At 35.6% G+C, this 21,492-nt stretch overlaps 1 protein-coding gene across 3 annotated transcripts in view; it reads left to right on the top strand.

Moving 5' to 3' along the window:
- Nucleotides 1–21,492, top strand: part of brp (bruchpilot) — a 73,003-nt gene that overhangs the window by 23,921 nt on the left and 27,590 nt on the right. For 2 of the 3 annotated variants that reach the window (XM_067347435.1, XM_012370208.2), the window contains exons 2-4: nucleotides 1,671–1,820; nucleotides 6,275–6,371; nucleotides 7,848–7,903. In XM_067347435.1, coding sequence (XP_067203536.1) covers nucleotides 1,671–1,820; nucleotides 6,275–6,371; nucleotides 7,848–7,903 — 303 coding nt within the window. Of the gene's footprint in view, nucleotides 1–1,670; nucleotides 1,821–6,274; nucleotides 6,372–7,847; nucleotides 7,904–20,048; nucleotides 20,922–21,492 lie in introns of all 3 variants that reach the window. The other variant, XM_067347434.1, reaches the window with a different exon arrangement.

A 21,492-nucleotide genomic window follows, 5' to 3' on the forward strand; every position in this document is an offset into this window, starting at 1 on the left:
TATCGCATAGCATTGATTCCACGCACACCAAATCAGGTCAACCGGTAATATTGAACGCATTGGCTTGTGCAGAAATATTCGTTTACTAGTGTTCCTCGTTACACGTGTTCACAGATTCTCGTTATAACATGATCCTCGCGTGCTATCGGAAACATTTCGATGAGACTTTTGCACGCGTATCGATACTTTTTGCCATAAACTAATTTTTTAAATAATATTTTCTATCTCGTTTAATTATATTTTTTTTGTAAATCTTATTATCTCATTATGTTACACTAGGATAAACTTATTAATATGCATTTAATGTTGCAATTTTTATTTAGAATTATAGTAGAAAGTTAGACGCGAAATTTTTTCGTTTATTTAACGGACTTAATTATACAGAAAAGAAAGAACGAGAACGGGCCAATAGACGTGCGTTAGGAAAAATCGGGGAGAGAAGCGCGAAAAAAGAGACTCGCGTTGTTGATAGCAACGAAAAGGGCTTGCGTCGCATCTGAAGGTGAAAAATAAAGTTTTTTAGTTTTTTATATTGTCTGTATAGCCGTTATTGCCTATAGAATAAAATTTTTATCAACATCACACTTTCGGCAAATATAGGCGTTACTACTAGAAATTAAATAAAATTATTGGCGATCTTTATGAATTTTAAAAACCAAAGTAATCATTTTTTCCTTATTTTGTTACAAGTCACTCATTGATTGGACTTTTTGTGCAACTTTTCCTTAGTTTAGAAAAGATTCATATAATGAAAAAACATTGTATAATACATATAGTAAACTTTTGCAATACTCTTTTACTTTTTTTTTTTTTTTTTTTTTTTTTAAGCATGGAAAATATGTTACCTGCGGAAATAAAGTTTTTGAATTGCAATAAAATTAAAACACTCATCGTTTCATCAACGTGACGAGGAAACGTGCGTCGTACGCACAAAAGGTTTAATCAACGAGACAACACATTAGTATGTAGCGCACGCCTTTGTTAATTGCACCGGAAGTACAGTCGGGAATTTTTTTTCGCGGCGCGACTTTTGTCCATCCGCACGCTTATGTCGTGTCGCCGGCGTCATTAACGATGTCTAACAAGCCCAGACCAGAAAACTCCGGTGGAACAATACTACTTGAAAGTGCGTCTACGTGAGACAAAAAAGTTCATACTACAAAGACAAACGTTTCTTCATATTTCCGCCGTGTAACACAACTGTCGACGTAACGATGCATATAGAAATCAACTTTTGCGGCAAGCGCGTGCTTTTTACTAATATTCCAACATTGTTGAACAATAGTAAAGTTAAATTTGCTTATTTCAAAAAACTTTATCTCTTGCTTTAAATTTTATTAGAAGATTTAACAGATTTAACATTTATTGTCTTTAATATAGAAATAGAATAATTTTAAAACTAAAATAATAAATTTTGACATATAAAACATATTTATCAATCAGCTTTTTAAGCATTATTGTTACATTTATAATTTAAATTAATCTCAGAGTTAATCTATTAATCAGGATATAATTATTTGATCTTCTATTTCTATTCTATTAATATCAATTAAATTTGAAACAAACTAAAAACTTGAAAAAGATTTTTGACAACAGCATGATAAAGTTTTGACATTTGCCTACTTGTTTAATATATTAATAACAAAGATTATCAATATTTTGCATTACAGAAACAAAACATATTAGTCCGTCAATTGGAAGAGGAGCTCAGAATGAGGATACGCGGGCCGAGCGTCGAGATGCAGCAACAAATGGAAGTTTTGTACAATGAGAACGAGCATCTGACTCGCGAGATCGCCATACTTCGTGATACGATAAAGGTAAGTTGTAATGTCAACGTCCATGAATTATGGATTACTTTTCTGAGTGACAACCGATTTCAACAACATTCATGGTGTGAAATTATCTCTGTAAAATGACGATACTTTAAATCCGGTATTTTCTGCCGAGTTGAATTTTTCCGACGGAGAATTAAATTTCCGGCCGCGCGTTTATGACATTAATTTTAACGGGCGCGACTGTAAGTCGCTTTTCCGCGTTTTACGTTGAAAATAATGCGGTCGTGAGCTCAAAATAGATTGGCGCACGCCGTCGTGAAGATTGAAATGCTTCTGGGAGAATCATGCCTTTAGCAGAAGGGGAGATCCCATTATAATTCGGGAATAATGAAAATAAGGACCAGTGAATAAACTAAATAGAAAGGCGTCACGCCCACCATCTTTCTTTTCCTTTCCTTGTTTTATTTTTTTCTCGCCAATCGACAGTTCTGAGAGTTTTCCGATGTTTGAGAAAATGTTCGCGCGTGGCTGCCAGATAGGTATATTGGACCTCATACTATCTTCCGATCTTCCGACATCGGATGCCTGTCACATGCCCCAACATTTCGAACGTATTCAGGGAAAATACGTCGGACTTGTCCAATATTTTGCTCGCAAATATTCCAAAAACTCTAATATACTTTAGTACCTATACTTTGGATACGTTTACCTATTTTATGAATTTTCATGTATTTTTACGTTAATAAATTGTTATAGTAATTAATGGTTCTAGTTTTGTTTATTTTTCTTATTTATTTGATATTAATAAAATTATAATTTTATATGATAATGTAGAAATTTCACCAAATTGCTTATGATATTATTATCAATTTATTTAAAATTTATTTGCGTACACTCAAAAAAATGATCTTGCAATAATAGCTAAAATTTTCTAGGTGTAAAAAATTAACTAAAATAGATAAATGATTAGCAACTGTTGTGATATTGCATATGTAATTACTTAATCAGTTTAGATGACAGAAACAGAATATATATCTGTATTGTTTGTGAACTTTAAAAAGAAAGTTTCTCTAAAGCGCCTATCTATATAAGATCAATCACGTGTTAGATCATGCAATGAATAACATTTAGCAATGGTACTTAAATTTTTCAGAAGTTATTGCTAGAACATTACTGCTATAAATTCTATATGTGACAAACAATGTTTTCACAGATACGAAAAATAGCGATACATTCTTGTTGCGATATCTAGAAATCTAACTACATCAGCGAAATATTTTTTTGAGTGTAGCTACTTATAAACGTGCGCAATCGCAAACCAAGCCGTTCGCGAAATCTGCTCGGTGGCATGCCACGCGGCCGTGCTTGGAAAACCGAAATAGACGAGGCTTAGGTTGTGTTCGAGGTAAACGACCGATTGTCTACGTGAACGATCCAAAATGCTTCCGGAAATCTTGGCAACGACGCAAATATCAGCATTTTCGCGATAAATTCATTAAGTCCACCGCCCGCGACGTCGGAAATAAGCATCGTCGATGCACTTAATGCATATCGAATCGATGTGCTTAGACATGTAATGGAAATGTCACGTTCTGCACTTACTAAACAATGCACTGGACGTGAAAAATTTATATATATTTTTTATACAATCTAATTAAATTTTTTTGGCACAATATACATTTTTAAATAGAATTATGAAATAGTTTAAGTACTATTGTAACAAATAATATTTATTAATTTTACACATCTGATCCTATTCATATTTGATTATTCATTTATCATATTGTTTGCACAAATTTTATTTTTATTGCAAGATAAAAATAATTCGCATAACAGATGCCATTCGTGTGCACATAGTTATTTGAAGAAAGAGTGGATTCGAAAATATTTCTACAGAAAATAATCTGATCTTGTAAGGAAGAGAGTAATATTTGTCCGTCGCGACCGAAAACGTCGCAGACAGGTCAAATGTACAACGTACGGAAAGCAACTGGTCGCCTTTGGCCGTTCGCCAGATTATGCACTCGGTCTCTCGTCCGTCCGTAAGTTCTCATTATCAAATTTGACCATCGAGTCCATTGAACGCATTCTGAAATTTTTGACCGAGCGTAACTGAATATCCAGAACATTTTACAATAATACAATATACGCACTCTTATATTTCATACTCATAATTTTGGTTTTTTACAAATCATTTTTTTACGAATTTTGCTAATTAATCGTATTGATTAATTCTTTATTATTATACTTCCTATTATATTTCCTATGATGTTAATATTATAATAATAATAATAATTTTCGAAAATATTTATATATATAGTTTTGTTGAAATATTTAATTAGTTTACTTTAAATTAAATTGCCACGATTGGCTCTACAGAATTTTATTCTGCGAGACTGGCTACAATTAACTGTTAGCAATAATGCTAATGATATTCTGAATTCAAACAGACTGAAATTTGCAAAGGTTTTCGTTAAAGAAGTTTAATTGCATTAATTACCGAGTGTCGGCCGGTTCTTCGCCCGTAATGGAGAATTCTCGCATTTTCAAAAAATACCGTGCTACCTACAAGGTCCAGGTAATGTCGCACGCAAATGTTCCTCTCGCATAGTGGGAAAAGCTAGTGGAAGACTAGTGCTAGGAAGGGGACGTCTAATTCCAGACTAATTACTTTCCCGCCGTCAAAGAGGCGTGCTAAATTCGTTATGCGGGTGCCAAGCGGTAGCACTATCCGCCGTTAACGTTCGCGCAAATCAAATGTATTAGATAATTACCCGGACTACGTCAGTTGAAGCAAAATAACTCTGTATAATGTGCGCGCACAAAACTTTGCAAAAATTTTTAAACAAATTTCCATTGCCAGGTTAAAAATTACAATTTGCTTAAAATGCTGATGATCTAAAAATAAAAAATAATTTTTTAATTGTCTAAACAATTTTTTTAATTCATTTTTTTCATAAAATTTTATAAAATAATATCGATATATTTTTCTGACGAATGTGTTGGAATATATGTTATATAATCGAATTTGCATCATTTTTGTGATACCGCCGACATATACTAATTGTGAGATAATTTCGTGAGCTTAATATACTTTGTTAACATTTTGAGCGCAACAAAGTTGTCCATTATTCTTAATAAAGCCCTAATTACGGTGCTCTACAATTGGTTAAATTTTATTTGCTGATGGACTTAATGCTTGACTCTCATTTTTCACATGCATGTTGTAGATTTAAATTGATAGGTACATAAAACCGCGTTTTAAAAGTACGAGTATTGTTTTGAAAGTTAATACATCATTTTATTATTGAATATATGGTGATATAAAAAAAATTGATATACATATTATCATAACTCGCGATAGGTGGAATTTTTTATTTTATGTGGTAAAAATTGAAATTATTGATATAAATATTAAAGGGTGGACTTCCGAAAAGCTATCTCCGATTTGGCTGATATTCAGCCTAAATACTTATTTTATCTAGTAAATAATATTTTCAAATGGATTTTTGGCGCAAATGCCCCCTCCGCCCCCCCCCCTTTTGAGCTTCTCTCAAAAGTAAAACTGTTTTTGTTAATTATTTCAAAAAATATTTATTATACGGAAAAAATTATCAAACAAAAAATGAAGCTCATAAAAAGCTCTACAAATAAGGTGGTATACATATTTTATCTAACTCTAATATTTTAGTCGTTATTATCAAAAAACTTGTAAAAGCCCCCGTTGGAGGGGCGGCACCCCCTGCATTCACGCATACACTTTACAACGCAAAGCGAGATTCTACATGAGTTTACAAATTTCTACGCAAAGCGAGATTCAATCCAAACCCTATATGTATAGTTTTTTGATGGTGGAGCCCCCCACAGGGTGGCGGAATACACTGCTTTCAGATTTTTGATAATAACGACTAAAATATTGGAATTAGATAAAATATGTATAGGACCTTATTTGTAGAGCTTTTTATGAGCTTAATTTTTTGTTTGACAACTTTTTTTGTACAATAAATACTTTGTGAAATAATTAACAAAAACAGTTTTACCTTTGAGGGGGGCTGGGAGCGGAGAAGGCATTTGCGCCAAAAATCCATTTGGGAATATTATTTATTAGATAAAATAAGTATTTAGGCTGAAAATCAGCCAAATCAAAGGTGATAGCTTTTCGGAAGTTTATCGATATTAAAATAATGATTTGCTAAAAAAATTAATATTGGGTTGTTTAATAAATGATTTTGGGTTTTTTAAATAAACATGTCTACTTTTTTTTATCGAGCAAAGCGCAGTTTGATTAACACGTAAATAAAATATTCATTTGTTGAAGTTATAATTAAGCTCCACCGGTATCACGATTTTACACTCTATAAAAGCATGCTGCGTAAAATACGGAATTACTTATTACATGATCTAATAAAATAGCGACAAATAATGAAAAATAAAAGATTTTAATTATTGCCATTTCTTCATCATTAATTAATTCTGCTCATTTTTTTCTGTTGCAGGAACTTGAATTAAGAATAGAAACGCAAAAGCAGACGCTGCAGGCTCGTGATGAGAGTATCAAGAAGCTCCTCGAAATGCTTCAGAACAAGGGGATGGGTGAGGCATTGCTTGCTAATTTTTTTCTTTAAAATTTTTTAATTAATTATTTTAACACTGTATCTTATTGGAAAATTCCATGCGTAACTTTTATTATTGTTATTGACTGAGATAATCATAGAAGATCTGCAGTAATTAGATGAAAAAAGATTTAGATTTAGATTTTGTTGATACCAGAGTGATACATTATAATATATACAGTTTTTAATGAAACTTATAAATGGAAAAAATAGCATAAATTGATAAAGATCAATCCTTTTAGCATTTTTTAATCTTCTCAAAAAATATAACCTTGGACTGGAAAATCTTAATATGCTGTAAAATGTTTTATATATTGGTAAAAAGTATTTATTTTAATAAAAAATCTGAAAATAAAAATATAAAATATATGCATATAAATTTCAAAAACAGATTGCTTTGAACGCGAAAAACGACAACAATGGCAAGAAAAATCTTAATCTTCCGATTTTTATATTTAAGATTTAGTTTTGCTTGATATTCCAATTCATATTTTTTGAGAAAAAGACAAATATCTGCCAGCGGCACGAACGAGCTTTTATTTGAGTTTTCGCAACATTGACAAGTAATTTACCTAAATGTATACCGCACTCGTAAATGACTTTGTGCGGCAAACACGCATAGTAACTAGTTAGAATTAACTTTGCGAGGTCAATACGCAAATGAACAACGCCCGGTGTTGCCTCATCTAACGAAGAAAAGACTTAATTTCCTCTGTGTAACAAATTTTTCGCGTATATGCCGTCGGTCGCCCTCGGCGACCACAAAAGTGAATCAAATTATCTCGTTAAATCCGCACAGACCGCGACTTGTCTAACAATAAGCGAGTATACTTATGCTTTGAGAATATTATTGTGATGCACATAACGCATACCTCACCTTGTGAAAATAACAGAGCACAAACGAAAAGACACAAGAGAGTATTAGTTTCATAAAATAATTCTACGAAAAATATATAAATACATAAATGCTTTCGAAAGAAAGAAAATGGAACAATGTCACAAATATATTATTTACGATGCGAATTAGAGTAAAACGTTACATTTGACACACACAATGCTCCAACCGAGCGATGTGTCAACACTTTCTCTCTTCAATTTATTTTATTGAAAACAATTGGTAACAATTAATATATGAAAGAAATTGATTTCTATCAATAATATAACACATTACATTTTTATTAATAACATTAGCGTCTATTTATTAATTGAAATGGAAATAGGCAATCACTATTGTTTCATTAATTATAATATAAATAATTTATGTTGATAATACAAAGCTGTAGAGAGAAACTAACGAATGCACTCCATATTGCACTCGAGTAAGCTGATGTAATAATTATTAGACTCACTATTTATGCATACAAATAACACGCACATTCACAATAACATCGACGATCCGAGAAGCTGGAACCAAACAGTTCCTCCAAGAGTTCCTCGTTATTTTCTACTGTTCTAGGAAAAGAGGAGGAAAGGATCATGTTCCAGCAGATGCAGTCGATGGCCCAAAAGCAGGTCCTTAAGCTATTTCTACCCGTGTCGCCATACATATTCATAATTATAAATTTATATATATGTATACATACATTATGCATCGCGTACATATATGTATATACATATATATGTATGTGTGTCTCACTCTCATTACGATCGACGCTCATTTTCGACGCATATGTGTATATATATCTGCATTAATTAATCGTCCGTCTCTAATTGCTTACATTACATATGTATATACGTATATACACATATGTGCTAACATTAATCGCTGCTCATTGTTTTGTGCGAGTAGTTGCTTGCAAGTAGTTTGCAGTTATTGCACCGCCAGTGGCTTTATTTTTCGCCCCGTGTGTCATGCTCACGCTTGAACTTTTATGTCACCTGAGAACTGAGAAAAAAAGAGAGAGAGGAACAAAACAGACAAAAGAGAAAACGAAACAGGCGAGCGCCAGGGAGCGAGTGTGGAGTAGCCCTCACACTTACAGGCGGTACCGCTCTCGATTCAGGGACCACACTGGGCTTTGCGAGCTCTCCGCCCGCTTCGTGCGACCCGAGTCGATCGTTGCCCCCAAAAATCGATCGGGTTCTCACGAGCGACGGAAGGGTTCTTCCGTTCTGTGTTCCGCACTAGCGGCGAGATTAAGGTACGGTATACACATGCGAGATCGGGGGACGGCGATAGGTGAAAGGTGGTCGAAGCTGCTAACGGGACATTTTGATTAAGAGGCGCGGGAAATCCGCAGATTGAAATATCCGAGAGGATGCGACAATGCGAAAGTCTGGTCTTCCGGCGATTCGAGAATGCAAGGCTTCGAGGATCCAAAGATTCGCGAACATCCGAGGATCTTGAGATTTACGGATGTAAATATTGAAAATATAAAATTGAATGACAGATATCGAAGTGACAAATATTGAAAAATTTTAGGATAGAATAACGCAAAATTCTATAAAAATTTGAGTTAAAAATATTTTAGAATAAACTTTACAAAAAGGTTGAAAATTTTAATTTCAAAACTCGAGAAGCACATGAGAAAATTCAACTTCGATAGGTAGTTTAAGAATTCGCCTCCGTCGAAAGACTCCGGAATCCAAGGATTTTCGTTCGCGGCAACATACTTGCGTGCATATATCTGGTGTAGGTCGTAATAATTGTTCCAAATCTTCAAAAAAATATTCTTACTAACAAAAAGAAGCCAGTACTAGAACACAACTTTTATCAAAATTCAATCAATCAACTGTACTTTACTTCTTTACGCAGAGCTTCTCTTGCTACAATTACTTGCCAAACAAAAACTTATAAGAAAAAACGTACGATACACTCGCGATGGTTAATAAATTAAATACGTTTGATCTCAAAGCGCATTACGAAATAAGATCTTCTCTCGTAACGTAATTTGTGCGATCGACATTGTTCACAGTCAAAATATTTCGATGCATTTCGAACCGATTCGCGACGTTCTATTTATTCCAGCTAGACAGCATTTTCCCTTCTAAGGAAGGAAAATCGAACCAAAGGTGAAAAATCAACGGGGTTCACGCCGTTACTCAGGAACTTTACACAGTTATACACACACATATATACATACATATGTATACATACATCCATCACGTACGTTTTCCAATATACAGGGTGTCCCATTTTATTTTAAACAGTCAAATATCTGGAAATCACGGGATTTTAGAAAAAAATTGTTTCGTACATAAGTTTGATGACTTCGAGAGGGACATAAGATGGTGCCATTGGTTTGTCCTTGGATAGTCGTTTGAAGATCACATAAAGGTCACCTTCAATTTCTTAAATGGAAATCCCCAATTTTTATTGCATATTCTTGTAGCTTATCTCGAAAGCTTTTCAAAACACTATGATTGAAGTATGTTTTTATTAAGCACTTTTCGAATTATGAGGCTTAAAGTTTACTCTACCGCCGACATTGTAAGGGATCACTTGGATGCAACGTTCCAGAATCGGTGAATTGATCGCAGAAGTCTGGTCTCCTTGTCTCTTATGTCCCCTCAAAGTCACAAAACTTTTGTACGAAACATTTTTTTCTAAAATCCCGTGATTTCCAGAAATTTGGCTGTTTAAAATAAAATGAGACACCCTGTATACACGCACACATTCGCATTCAAGTTCGCGCTCATCACGTAATCGCAGATTTATTCTCTTACAATAATATTTTAAACGCCCACTGTCCTTCGTGTTACTGCAAATTGTGTTCTCAAAAATTCACGCTTATTAATGCAAATGTACTGTTCCTATTTTCATTGCGAGGAAAGATTGCGGAAATTTGTGCCGCAAAAAATGCGTCAGGGAAATATCGTTTTCTGAAGCGCTTATCGAGTCCTCACTTTATTACCAATGCTGATAATAATATTTATCGTTTCGTTTATTTTTATGGAAGTTTCAATATATCTCTCGGCCTACATGCACCTATACTCTTTTGACATTCCGTAAACTTATATGACAGAAATAAAGTACATGGCGAACAGAACCGAGAAATCTCTGTCACCGAGTCGCAGATGACGCAGATGACAAGTAATATTTATAATAGTATTTGGAACTCTCTTTAGTATTACGAAAATTTTTATTTTATATAAGAATCATGCAAAAGTTAAAGTAAAATCTTGACTATCGATTTGCTAAAAGATTATTACAGCTTTGCAAATATCGTCATGTATCGTATTCAAATATTTATTTCATACTACTTGTTTTATTCGAAAATTTGCATACGTCTTGACAATATTTATCAATTTCCTGTCGACAAAATCGTAGGAAGAATCCTTGCGTTAAATCCGATGCGGATCAGGAACGGTACAGGAATTCGTCGACGTGAATTTTTGAAACGTCGATATCATCCCCCCTTCCCTCAATCGCTTACTCTCATTCAGCAACTGTTACCGCTCCGCTATACTGTCACATAGTGAAACAAGCACATTTATACCGTTAGCGTCGTAAAAAAAAGTTCTTGAGCACCTGAGCACTGCCACCATCGTCACCAGCATCGTCATGTCTGCTCTGTCCCTACACAATTCGTGTTAGATGGTCTTTAGAGCAGACGTAGTAGCCGTATTATTCCCGAGATACGTTCTCACGTTTATAGCACCTCCCTTCGTTTATAATCTGCTCTCGGTACACGGATGTGAAGTCGCTCGGAAAAGCCATTATAATCTCGCACGTTCTAGCCGTCGCGCTCACTCTTTCCATGCTTTTTGACCTACTTTCGCGACGTGCTACATTTAGTGTGGTTTTCTTTTGTGTATGTGGCTTTTCCAGAGTTTCCACGTATTTTCTTACGAAACTTTATATTTTCTATGTGCAATTTTTCTAAAATTCTATACTCTATACTCTAAGAAAATATTTAAAACATTGGCAAATAAAATTTGGAATTAAAAAAAAAATTTTGTATTTATAAATTGTAAAATTGCCTCGAGTGCAAATTACTGAAAAATAAATTAATATCTTATTATATTTAAATAAAATTATTATAAAACAGAGGAAAGATAAAAAATTAATTGGTACAAATTAATCCGCCCTCGAGCGGAAATAAATTATTACAATTAATGTTTTTCTTTTTTTTTTACAAACAACATTGCATTTGCTTTTTCGCTCGGTCTCCTTGCACTCGTATTCATGCCTGTTAGATTTAGGACTTAGACGAAGCCTATGTAGCTTGAGTAACACTCGAAGCCAGGTGCAATTTGACAGAAGGAAAAATTGGCAGATCCGTTGTACTTATCCGAGTTCAACTTTGAGCACGAATTTGACGGACCAAGCACACGTTAACATTATGTACCAATAGCACGAGAAATCTTCACTACCTCCTCGTTCTTTCTTTCTCTCATTCTACTATCGAAATATTGTCGCACAATGTTAAACCTTACTCTTGCCCTGCCCATCCACATCTCCTCTTAAAATAAAAATATTTTGCGATCTTGAAAACAAACTCTTGAACGATCAGCTGCACCAGCACCAAGGCCTCTTTCGTTGTTTGTTGTGTCGACAATTTAGCAGCACGAGCATTGTATTGTATTACCACCAGTGTACCTTAGTCCAAATCTCCAATTGATCTTTCAAAATCCTTCGACAAACTCGTCGTGTTTTATACAGGAATTAATGTCGACGTAATTTCGGCGAGTTCAGAATTTGATGCTGGAGATACGTCATTTTTTTACGATGATGGAAACGCGACAATAGGTGTACTTTTTTGTGTCTGCAGCATCAAAAATCGCACTATCTGAAATTACAGCGGTTTCTCTTGCTTCAACCTCGTAATTATCTGCTTCTGATGTGTGAAATTCGCATTGAACGTTATTGTCTTGAATAAGAATATTCTAAATTCCCGTGTGATGAATTAGGGCGCGTGCAGAAGACGTACCGATTAGCTCCAGGAAACGGGACACATTCGAGAGGAAACTACTCCGTCTAATTTCCTCTCTTTTCATTGCAAATTTCTCTGGGCATAACCCGATTCTGACGCGACAGGCGTGCGCGCGCTGCAATTAATAGCTGCAATCTCGTCGCACGTAATTAATTCCTGTAATTCGAGTGGAAAAATCTCGGAAGTGATGCGTATAAAATATAATTCAAGCACTAAAAGAATTAATTTCTCGAGCTAGGGAAAAGAAAGAAATTATTCAAGTAATTAAAGTATTACATGTGTAAATTAATTATGTGTCTTTCTTTGCGAAATTAAAAATTTGAAAAGGAAATGATTTCACGGATCATTTCTAGCTACTCATTCAAGTTCTTTTTGAGTTTTTGCGAAGTCTTGATCGAGTAGCAACTGCAATTTTTTATCTTCAAATTTTTTTTTATTTATCGGAACATTCATCATTTAAATTTTAATTTTCATCACAAAATCTTTGATACCACTTCTCGCATATTTTTATGGAACACAGCACCTTCTCCAAAAACCGTACAAATTATATCGGCGACTTTAGCAACACTTTTTTTTTTTTAATAGAAAGGTAAAAAAATACAGTGTCTAATATGCGCTTTATGCGTGACCATTGTATTTACTGTTAATTTTTCAGATTGTGTAGCTTATTTTGCTGTACAACTGGCGTTTAGTGAACATAATTGACAGTCTTTTCAAACCACATTACACAAGATAGGAAAATATATAACTTCAAGATGATTACTAGCAATGAGTAAATCTAAAGGCACCGAATTAATTTACACACCTAATATATAAGTTTGGAACACATGTTTGAAGTTACTAATTATATTAAGAGATTAATTTTTGCAATTGTTATGTTACATGTTAATTTGCTTTACATAATTGATATAATTATGAAAAAATAATGACAAGATTTCTTATATCCCCAAATATACATTTGGCTATTTTCCAAATTATTTCTTTTTAATGCGAAAAGAAGCAGGTAATTAATTGCCAATATTGAAATAAGACATCATGAAAAGCATGCAATGAGCAACTATTTTAACAAAAATAAGAACACGTATAATCCCCATATTTCCTTCAAAGCGTTAGCCCGATATGTTCTCCTCTGCCTTTTTTTTTGCACCTTACATGTCAAATAATTCGAGAACGATTCGTCCACGATCACTTTATTCGATGACCTCAACAAAATAGAATAATTTTTCTCATAATTAGCTTGTATATCAGAAACCGACGTATACACTTTCTGTAAAGAACGTACTGAAAGAGAACTTGGATTCGTGGAGTGCAACAAAGCTAAATTACGTGATTTGTCCCATTAGCCTAATTCAATAGATCGGAGATGTGAGATGTATCATTCAATTACACGATAAGTCACTGAATCAGCGAGTCATCGGACGAATCGTCCCGCTATCATCTAGCATAATCGGATAAGACAAGAAAACAGAAATGATCAATCGCAGGGAACGAACGAACGAACGAACGAACGAACGAACGAACGTCGCGATGAAATTCGGAAAAGGGAAATCAAAAGTAACAGTTGCGATTGGAATGCGTGGAATGAGCTGCTTTGGATGTGTAGGCGATAAGATACGTTAGCCATCCTCCCCCTATTCTCGCGGGGAAAATGTCACGCCCGTATATCCGCCCATCACATCACTTTCACACTCGTCTAACCACAAATACAATTACTATCACCGTCACATGATCAGCCATCACCATCGTCACCATCATCGACTACACAACAACAAGTACTACAAGAACAACACCACTACACAGTTCGAAATTAGGAATCGGCGACACCTACGTGACTTTCTCCTCTACCAGGCCCCATCACGGAGGATCCAACAGGTACACTAATTATACACGTTAATGCTAATTGGATCCGGTCTAACATAAGTGTAGGAGAACAGCCAACTTTTTGAAACTTACGCGTTAACGAGCGGATCGTTTTTCGACGTTTTTCTTTTCTTAGGCAAAATACATTTATTTGTTTTTTAATCATTATGAATAGTAATATAAAATATTTTGTAGATAATCTCAGAATATATTCGTATAATCAGGCATGTATCTGATAGAATTGTGTAAGAAGTTTGCCTTCGGGAGAGTCACTGTATGCATAAAACCCTTTCGCGAAATCTGACTTGTGAAGATTAAAACTAATTGTATCACTCGATGTAAAAATTTTGTGGACAGATGAAAGAAACAGATACATGGTGTTGTTAAATTTCAATTTGTAATTGTAGAATTCTATACAATTAATAACCAAAAAATTTATATATTTTCTCGAGAATGCATTAAATATTTTGCAAAGTTAGGAAATCTTTCAACAATTAAAAAACCTCCAAATTTAAAAATCTCTTAGGTATTGAATGTTCTTTCTTTAGAAATGTATTAATTTGATATAGAAGTGTTTTTACTTATTATTTATATTTCTATATCTATTTGCAAGATTGAAACACAAAAATGCATTGCGTGCTCAAGAGTGTTGCTGAAATTATTTCACCAAAATAAAGTCACATCATCGTGCCGCTAGTATTCGTCTGCCGTGAATTATGCGCTTTTACGCATTGAATTAGAAGTCAAGTTAAATGTTAAAACCAGAGACTTGGACTGGATTGGAATCGGAACTAATAATCATTCTGTTTGTTTTGGTCAAAATGAAACTGGAACCGAACCGAAATTTCATAAAGTTTATAATATTAAAACCGGAACTGGATCAGTAAAATTATTTTCAATTTTTATGGTTTTTTCGGTACTTTTTTTTAATTCCTACTACTTACTTTATTACTTCTACATGTTAAATTTTTTATTTGTTTATATCGTCCTTCTTTCTTTTTTACGGTTTATAGTGGCTTTTGCAATACATTCATGCGATAAGGGCCATAGCACATAAAAAACGTAAATAATAAAACTTCGGCAGTAAATAAATTGACTAATTACAGTCATGCATTCTTGAGAAAATTCGACGATGATTAATTTACTTACTGCTTAAGTCTTGCTTAAACTATTGCACATGCAGTGGATATAAAACACAAATAAAAAATGAGTATTAATGAAGCTTTTACTCCCATTTTTCTCGCAAAATATTATTTTGGTAAAATAAAACTGTAAATTTTGTTTTTTTTATAAAATTATAGAAAAATTATTATAAAACAGATTTTACTTAAATTTACTTAAATATTTATTTAAATAACAGATTTAAATACTACAAACAATTTTTTAATTAAGTTTTACGTTCAATATTTCTAAAAAAATCTTTCATTAAAAAAAAAATTACATTTATGTTAAAACATGTAAACATAACTTATGTTAAAATATCTTCAAATGTATAAATATACAATTATAATGTTAAAATGTAATAAGTTATTTTTTATATGTGTATCAAATGTTTGCGATACAATATAATGTCTTATAACGTGAAATAAAAAATTATTCTTAAAAAATTATGTTTTCTTAAATTTTTGTTTTTGATTTATAATGTGTGTGTATAAAATGTTTAACTCAAATATCTTTCTTAAATATTAATTTTAATTTAAATTGATTGTGTTGAAAAAAATTTTAGGAAAATCATAATCGGAACTGAAAAAATCGTTATTTAAAGAGTTCCGGTTTTTTTTAATCAACTATAAAACCGTAACTGGAACCGGAACAGTTATTAAATATTTTATTGGACCATAAACCGAACCGAAATACCATATCGGTCTGAGTGCCTGGTTAAAACAAAAATATAATGCAACTATTCCTTTTCCTTCTTGCGCATTAAAATTAATGCACATTTACCATCTTCATCTGAAATTCTGTTTTCGCCTAAAATTCTCGTCTCGTCCATTTTATTCATTTCGTGTACTACATCTCTGTGCTGTGTGGATATCAATGTACGCGTCGTACAGTGGCTCTCGACCAGTGGCACACGCTAATTCATCGTTAATACATTAAACATGCACGCGAACGCTGCGCGATACAAACATGTTAGGTTAGGATAAATGTAGAGAAGATGCGATCTGATTGGTACACGCTTAAATTGACACACTACTAATCATTTTTATTACATATTTATATCTAGAAGAATTTCTGAATTATTTATTAATTGCAATTAGATAAAATAAGACACATAAACTTAAAATAAATTGATGGTCATAAATTAAATTATAAAATCAAATTAAATAATATTAATATTCCAATTCATAATTTTTCTACATCAAGACCACTTAATCGATTTGCAAATGATAAACTCTTTTGAAATCAATACTTAATTATTTGATGATTCATAATATCAAGATGGTCAAAAAATTTGTTTAAATATCATTGCAATTAACTTATGTCCAACTTTTATGATGAATATGCATCTATTACATAAGCGCTTATCATATTATGAACCTCCAACCCTGTGCGATAAAATTAGTGTATGCGTTGTTGTTGACCGTTGCATTATTAATTTCTATAATCATTGAATACATGATCTAATCTGATAATAACCGGCATTTTAATTCAATAAGTCATTTAATAATAATAATTATACGGATAGTTTGATGACAATTATCTTGTCAATAATTGTTGGATTTTTAATAAAAAATAATCTGATAACTTTATTAATTAATTTTATTCAAATCAAATTGCTAATATTTATTCTAAAAATAGCTTTCTTTGATTTACGTAAGTAGTGTGCCAATAAATTTTCTAATGTAATCAATTAAACTCGATCTTCTCTACACTTGAGAGATTTACTGTCGAGAGATGTCGTTGGAGAATAAAATTCTCAAGAGGACACTCACTGAAAGTGAGTGAAAATCCAGCAAAGAGTCTTATTTACGACAGTCGCTCTCAGACAATGAAATTCGAATGTGCGTCACGGTGTTAGAGCTTACTTTTCACAACATCGCGCGATCAATCTGAAAACGCAAAGTATCCCGAATAGTGGAGAAAAGACATAAAAAAATGCTCTCGTATACATTTGCGAGAGAAAAAAAAGAAAAAAGTGATCAACGACAACATTCGTATTCCAAACGACATTCGGCCGAGTTTTGGATCAGGAGGATGGACAGGACATACCACGAAAGAATCGACGTCAGGCTGTGCGAGACTTTTGGTTCGCCCCGTAAGAGAACAACTTTCATATCTATATATTATACTCACTCTTCTCTTTCCTCGATATTATACATATAGATATCTGTATATATATATATTTTTTTTATCTTTATATATATATATATACGATATATCACATAATACCCCTATATATACTGTACACATCCTCATCCCTCACGTGTATATCTTATACATATGGAATGTCCCGAATCTTTTATATGTATATATATATGCACCATTTTCTCGTTATACATACGTACGCAACGAGCGCGATTTTCCGCTGTATGTATGTATGTATAAATCGCCCACTACTACACACGTACATCCATACACATTTCTTATATTTGTTTCTGCCATCATCTTGGCTGTGATATTCACTGAATGTAACGCCCAATTATATATATATATATATATATATATATACTCTCTCTTCTCGTTCTTGTACGCCTCAGACACGTTCTTGCCCATCACGACTTACCGCTATCATCGCCAATCGTCGTTATCGATGCACAAGCAGCGGGGCGGTCCGAAAGTCGTCAAGTCGCGTCAAGCCGAGCCGATCCCAGGCCCAAGGGAGGACTTTGCGACTGTTTGGCACCGACCTGATGCGAGACGCGATAATACGACGTCGTTCTCCTCGCGTAATCTTACTGTCTTATCCTCTCTACCATAACACCATTCGGATCTCGCCGATGGGAATACCGGCAAACCGATGTGATTCTACTTAACACCGAAAAAAGATTTTATAAAGATATCTTGAGAAAATTTTTAGCTATGTAATCTTTTTATATTTATAATTTTTATTCTACATTTTAAATTTCTAAAAAATTTTTTAAATATGAAAATAATACAACTTTTTGTGTTATTTACCTGCGGCTACAAATTGTCTGTTACGTTCTATTGTATTAATGTTTATTCATGGAAACGTATTAATGTGACAATGTGTCGGTTTGTTTGCATTCCCACGACTCGTCATACATGAACTCATCAAGATGCGTATCCGCGTGTGATCGCTTAGCTCGCAAGCGATGAACAGTGAACGCTATCTCACCGGCTCATTGGTCGATGCTATTTTTTCATCGAGCCGATAAGGCTCAAGTCCCCTTTACTCATCACTGATCGCGGAACGTCGATACGCATCCACACGCTCATCCAAAAGAGATCTTGTCCATGCGACGTGGCCGCGTTTCGATCTAGCAATCATTATAAAATCTCGAATCCATATTTTGATCGAATGATGGATTCTCGCGCATTTCTGAATTCGTCCTCCGACGAGTATTAGATGATCGAGACGGGAAAAGAAACCGGAAAAAAGAAACCGTAAAAGATGAAAGAGCGTTAATATAGTGCGATGAGAAATCATCGAAACGCCGCGCGCAGAAAAATGGACAACGATGTCGGCCGTACGTCGCGGTGGGCGAAAGAACTGCGGCGGCGCCCGGCGTCCGGAAGAGGATCATTGTGGAAAAAAAAACGTATAAACGAAAGAATGTCAAGCAAATATATTGGAATGTTAGAGCGTGACCTTGCGACTGTGAGATCGTCAAAAAGATTGAACGTTGTCGATTGACGATTGTCAATCGCCGTCAGTGATTGATACGACGCCAATTGAATCACAGAATAGAAAAATCAGAGAGAAAAAACAAATCAGGAGTCGGATAAAGATCTGATCCTGAGAAGAACAAATGTTGAGACACGTGGATGGGGAGATTCTCGCTATTTCATCGACGAGAATCGATTGATTTTTCGATTACAATTTTTTTTGAAGTGATAAGAAACGCTTTTGTGTCGCTTAAAGAAGAAAACGAGGAAGAGCGTTTTGGAAGAAGGAAGCTCGGCGATACGTCGCTTTTCTTTCGTCAACCGGGACGCTGCCGGTGCCACTTCCGCTTCCTCGAGACTGTCCCGTGAACGGAGAGATCCAAGAATAAATATTGCGCAGTCGTGTGTGCCATTCACTGTGATGTGTGATAAAGAGAAATATATTATATTTTCAAATTTCAATATTTATTTGTAGAAAAATGGAAAACATACCATTAATTTATATATAAAAGTAGAAAATTACCGCAAAAATTTCAACAAGCATTTTCTCGCTATTTTTTCAACATTTTACGAATGTACATATGAAACGAGATGAACTAGATATTTTTATTTATTATTTTTATGTTACGATATTTTTTAGTCCAAATTTGACTCGACTATAGTATTTTTTTAACGTTTTTGCTAAATTTTGATAAAAAAGTGAAACTTTATATTGTTGTCTCTATAAATTTTTTTTTATATTTTATATAACAAACCTCTTTTTTCGAACAACTTGGCATATTTGAATAAATAAATCTTCAAATGCACGGCAGTTGATGGCATCGCAGCCAGCAAACAAAACTATCTCGACAAAGAGACGACAAACACGAGGGCAGTCTCATGTGTTAGCGAAGCCGCACCCAACCATCCACCGTAGTCACATCTCCGAATCGCACCACCGCATACTTCACACCCAAGAATATAAAAAAAAAATCAAAGAAATCAAATAACATCTCAACTACATCATCAAACAAACAAGTAAAAAATAGATCGCGCGCTAGAAAGACACGACAGAGAAAAACAGCGTGCGCGAGAAAGAGTCAACGACGACCTGTAACCGTCTTCCCCGTTTGTTGCTTCTGTTGTATCAGGAGCTCAAAGCGACGAACGAGAGTTTGAAGAGTCTGCAGACACAGCTGGAGCTCGCGTACGCCTCGACCGCGTCCTCGGGACAGCCGGTGGCTGGCGGCGGCAGCGGCATGGGATTGACGGGCGTAGCGGCCAACATCATGGGGCTAGGTAGCGTATCGGGGGGTGCAGGTGCAGGCGGCGGTACCGTCCTCGGAGGTAGCGTGGCGGTTCCAGGCGGCGTGCCCGGTAGCACCACCCTGACCGCCATCATGGAGACGAAAGACGCGCGCATAACCACCTTGGAAAAGGAGGTGGCACTGCTGGAGGCCGAGTTGCAGCGTATTAAGGTGTGCGGCGGCAGGCTGCGGGAGCAGCTGCTGAAAGCCATCGCTGTGCCAGCTGCCGACGGTAGCGCGCAGCAACAACAGCATCAGCAACAACTGGGTATCGGCACGCAGTTGACCGGCCTGGGTGGTCAGCAACAGCCCGGCACGTTGCCCCTGACCAGGGGACCGTCCATGATGACCTCGCTGGTACCGTACGGTGGCCACGCGTCGTCCGCGGCACTAACCAGTTCGTTACTTACCGGTTCGACAGGTGCAACCGGGAGCGGCGGCGGTCTGGGCATCGGTGGTGGTTCCTCATGCCTGGCCGGCATCTCGTCGGGCGCGACCACGGGCGTGGTCAACCCCTACGCTGATCGCTACGCTACCGATCATCATCCGCATCAGCTGCACCATCACCAGCATCACCATCATCACCACCTCCAACATCAGCTGCAGCAGCAGCAACAAATGCAGCAACACTTGAAACAAATAGAACCGGCGGCGGCGGGCGCCCTCGCGCTTCACGCACACACCTTCAACAAGCACGACTTGAACTTCAAACGGCAAGTAAGTTTCTTCATCAACAATGTGCGCATCGAAAAGAACGACGCCGTCTAGGCCGACATCTGGGACGACGCGGGAGGTCGAGAGTTCCTTCTTTGATCTCAGGTACACGGGGATCACGATCATGTCGTCGTCTTCGTCGTTTTCGTCGTCTTTGTCATCATTGTCTTCATTGTCGTCGTCGTCGTCGTCGTCGTCATCGTCCTCGTCGTCCTCGTCGTCTTCGTCGTCGTCGTCGTCGTCGTCGTCGTCGTCGTCGTCGTCGTCGTCGTCGTCGTCGTCGTCGTCGTCGTCGTCGTCGTCGTCGTCGTCGTCGTCGTCGTCGTCGTCATCGTCGTCGTCATCGTCATCGTCGTCGTCATCGTCGTCTTCGTCATCATAGTCCTCGTCGGCTAGTTTCGAGAGCCATCGAAATCAAAGATGAGGAACCGGGTTGATGAGGTCGATTCAGAAAAAGAAAAAAATGAGTAACAGAGAGAGATCTGCTGTTTTTCGTCGAGGGCGACCATCCAAATGAAAGGAAAATAAGTATCTTCGGGGAAGAGAGACTAGATCACTGCGAAGAGGCGATCGA

The sequence above is a fragment of the Linepithema humile genome, chromosome 1, assembly GCF_040581485.1.
Source record: "Linepithema humile isolate Giens D197 chromosome 1, Lhum_UNIL_v1.0, whole genome shotgun sequence".
Lineage (NCBI taxonomy): Eukaryota > Metazoa > Arthropoda > Insecta > Hymenoptera > Formicidae > Linepithema > Linepithema humile.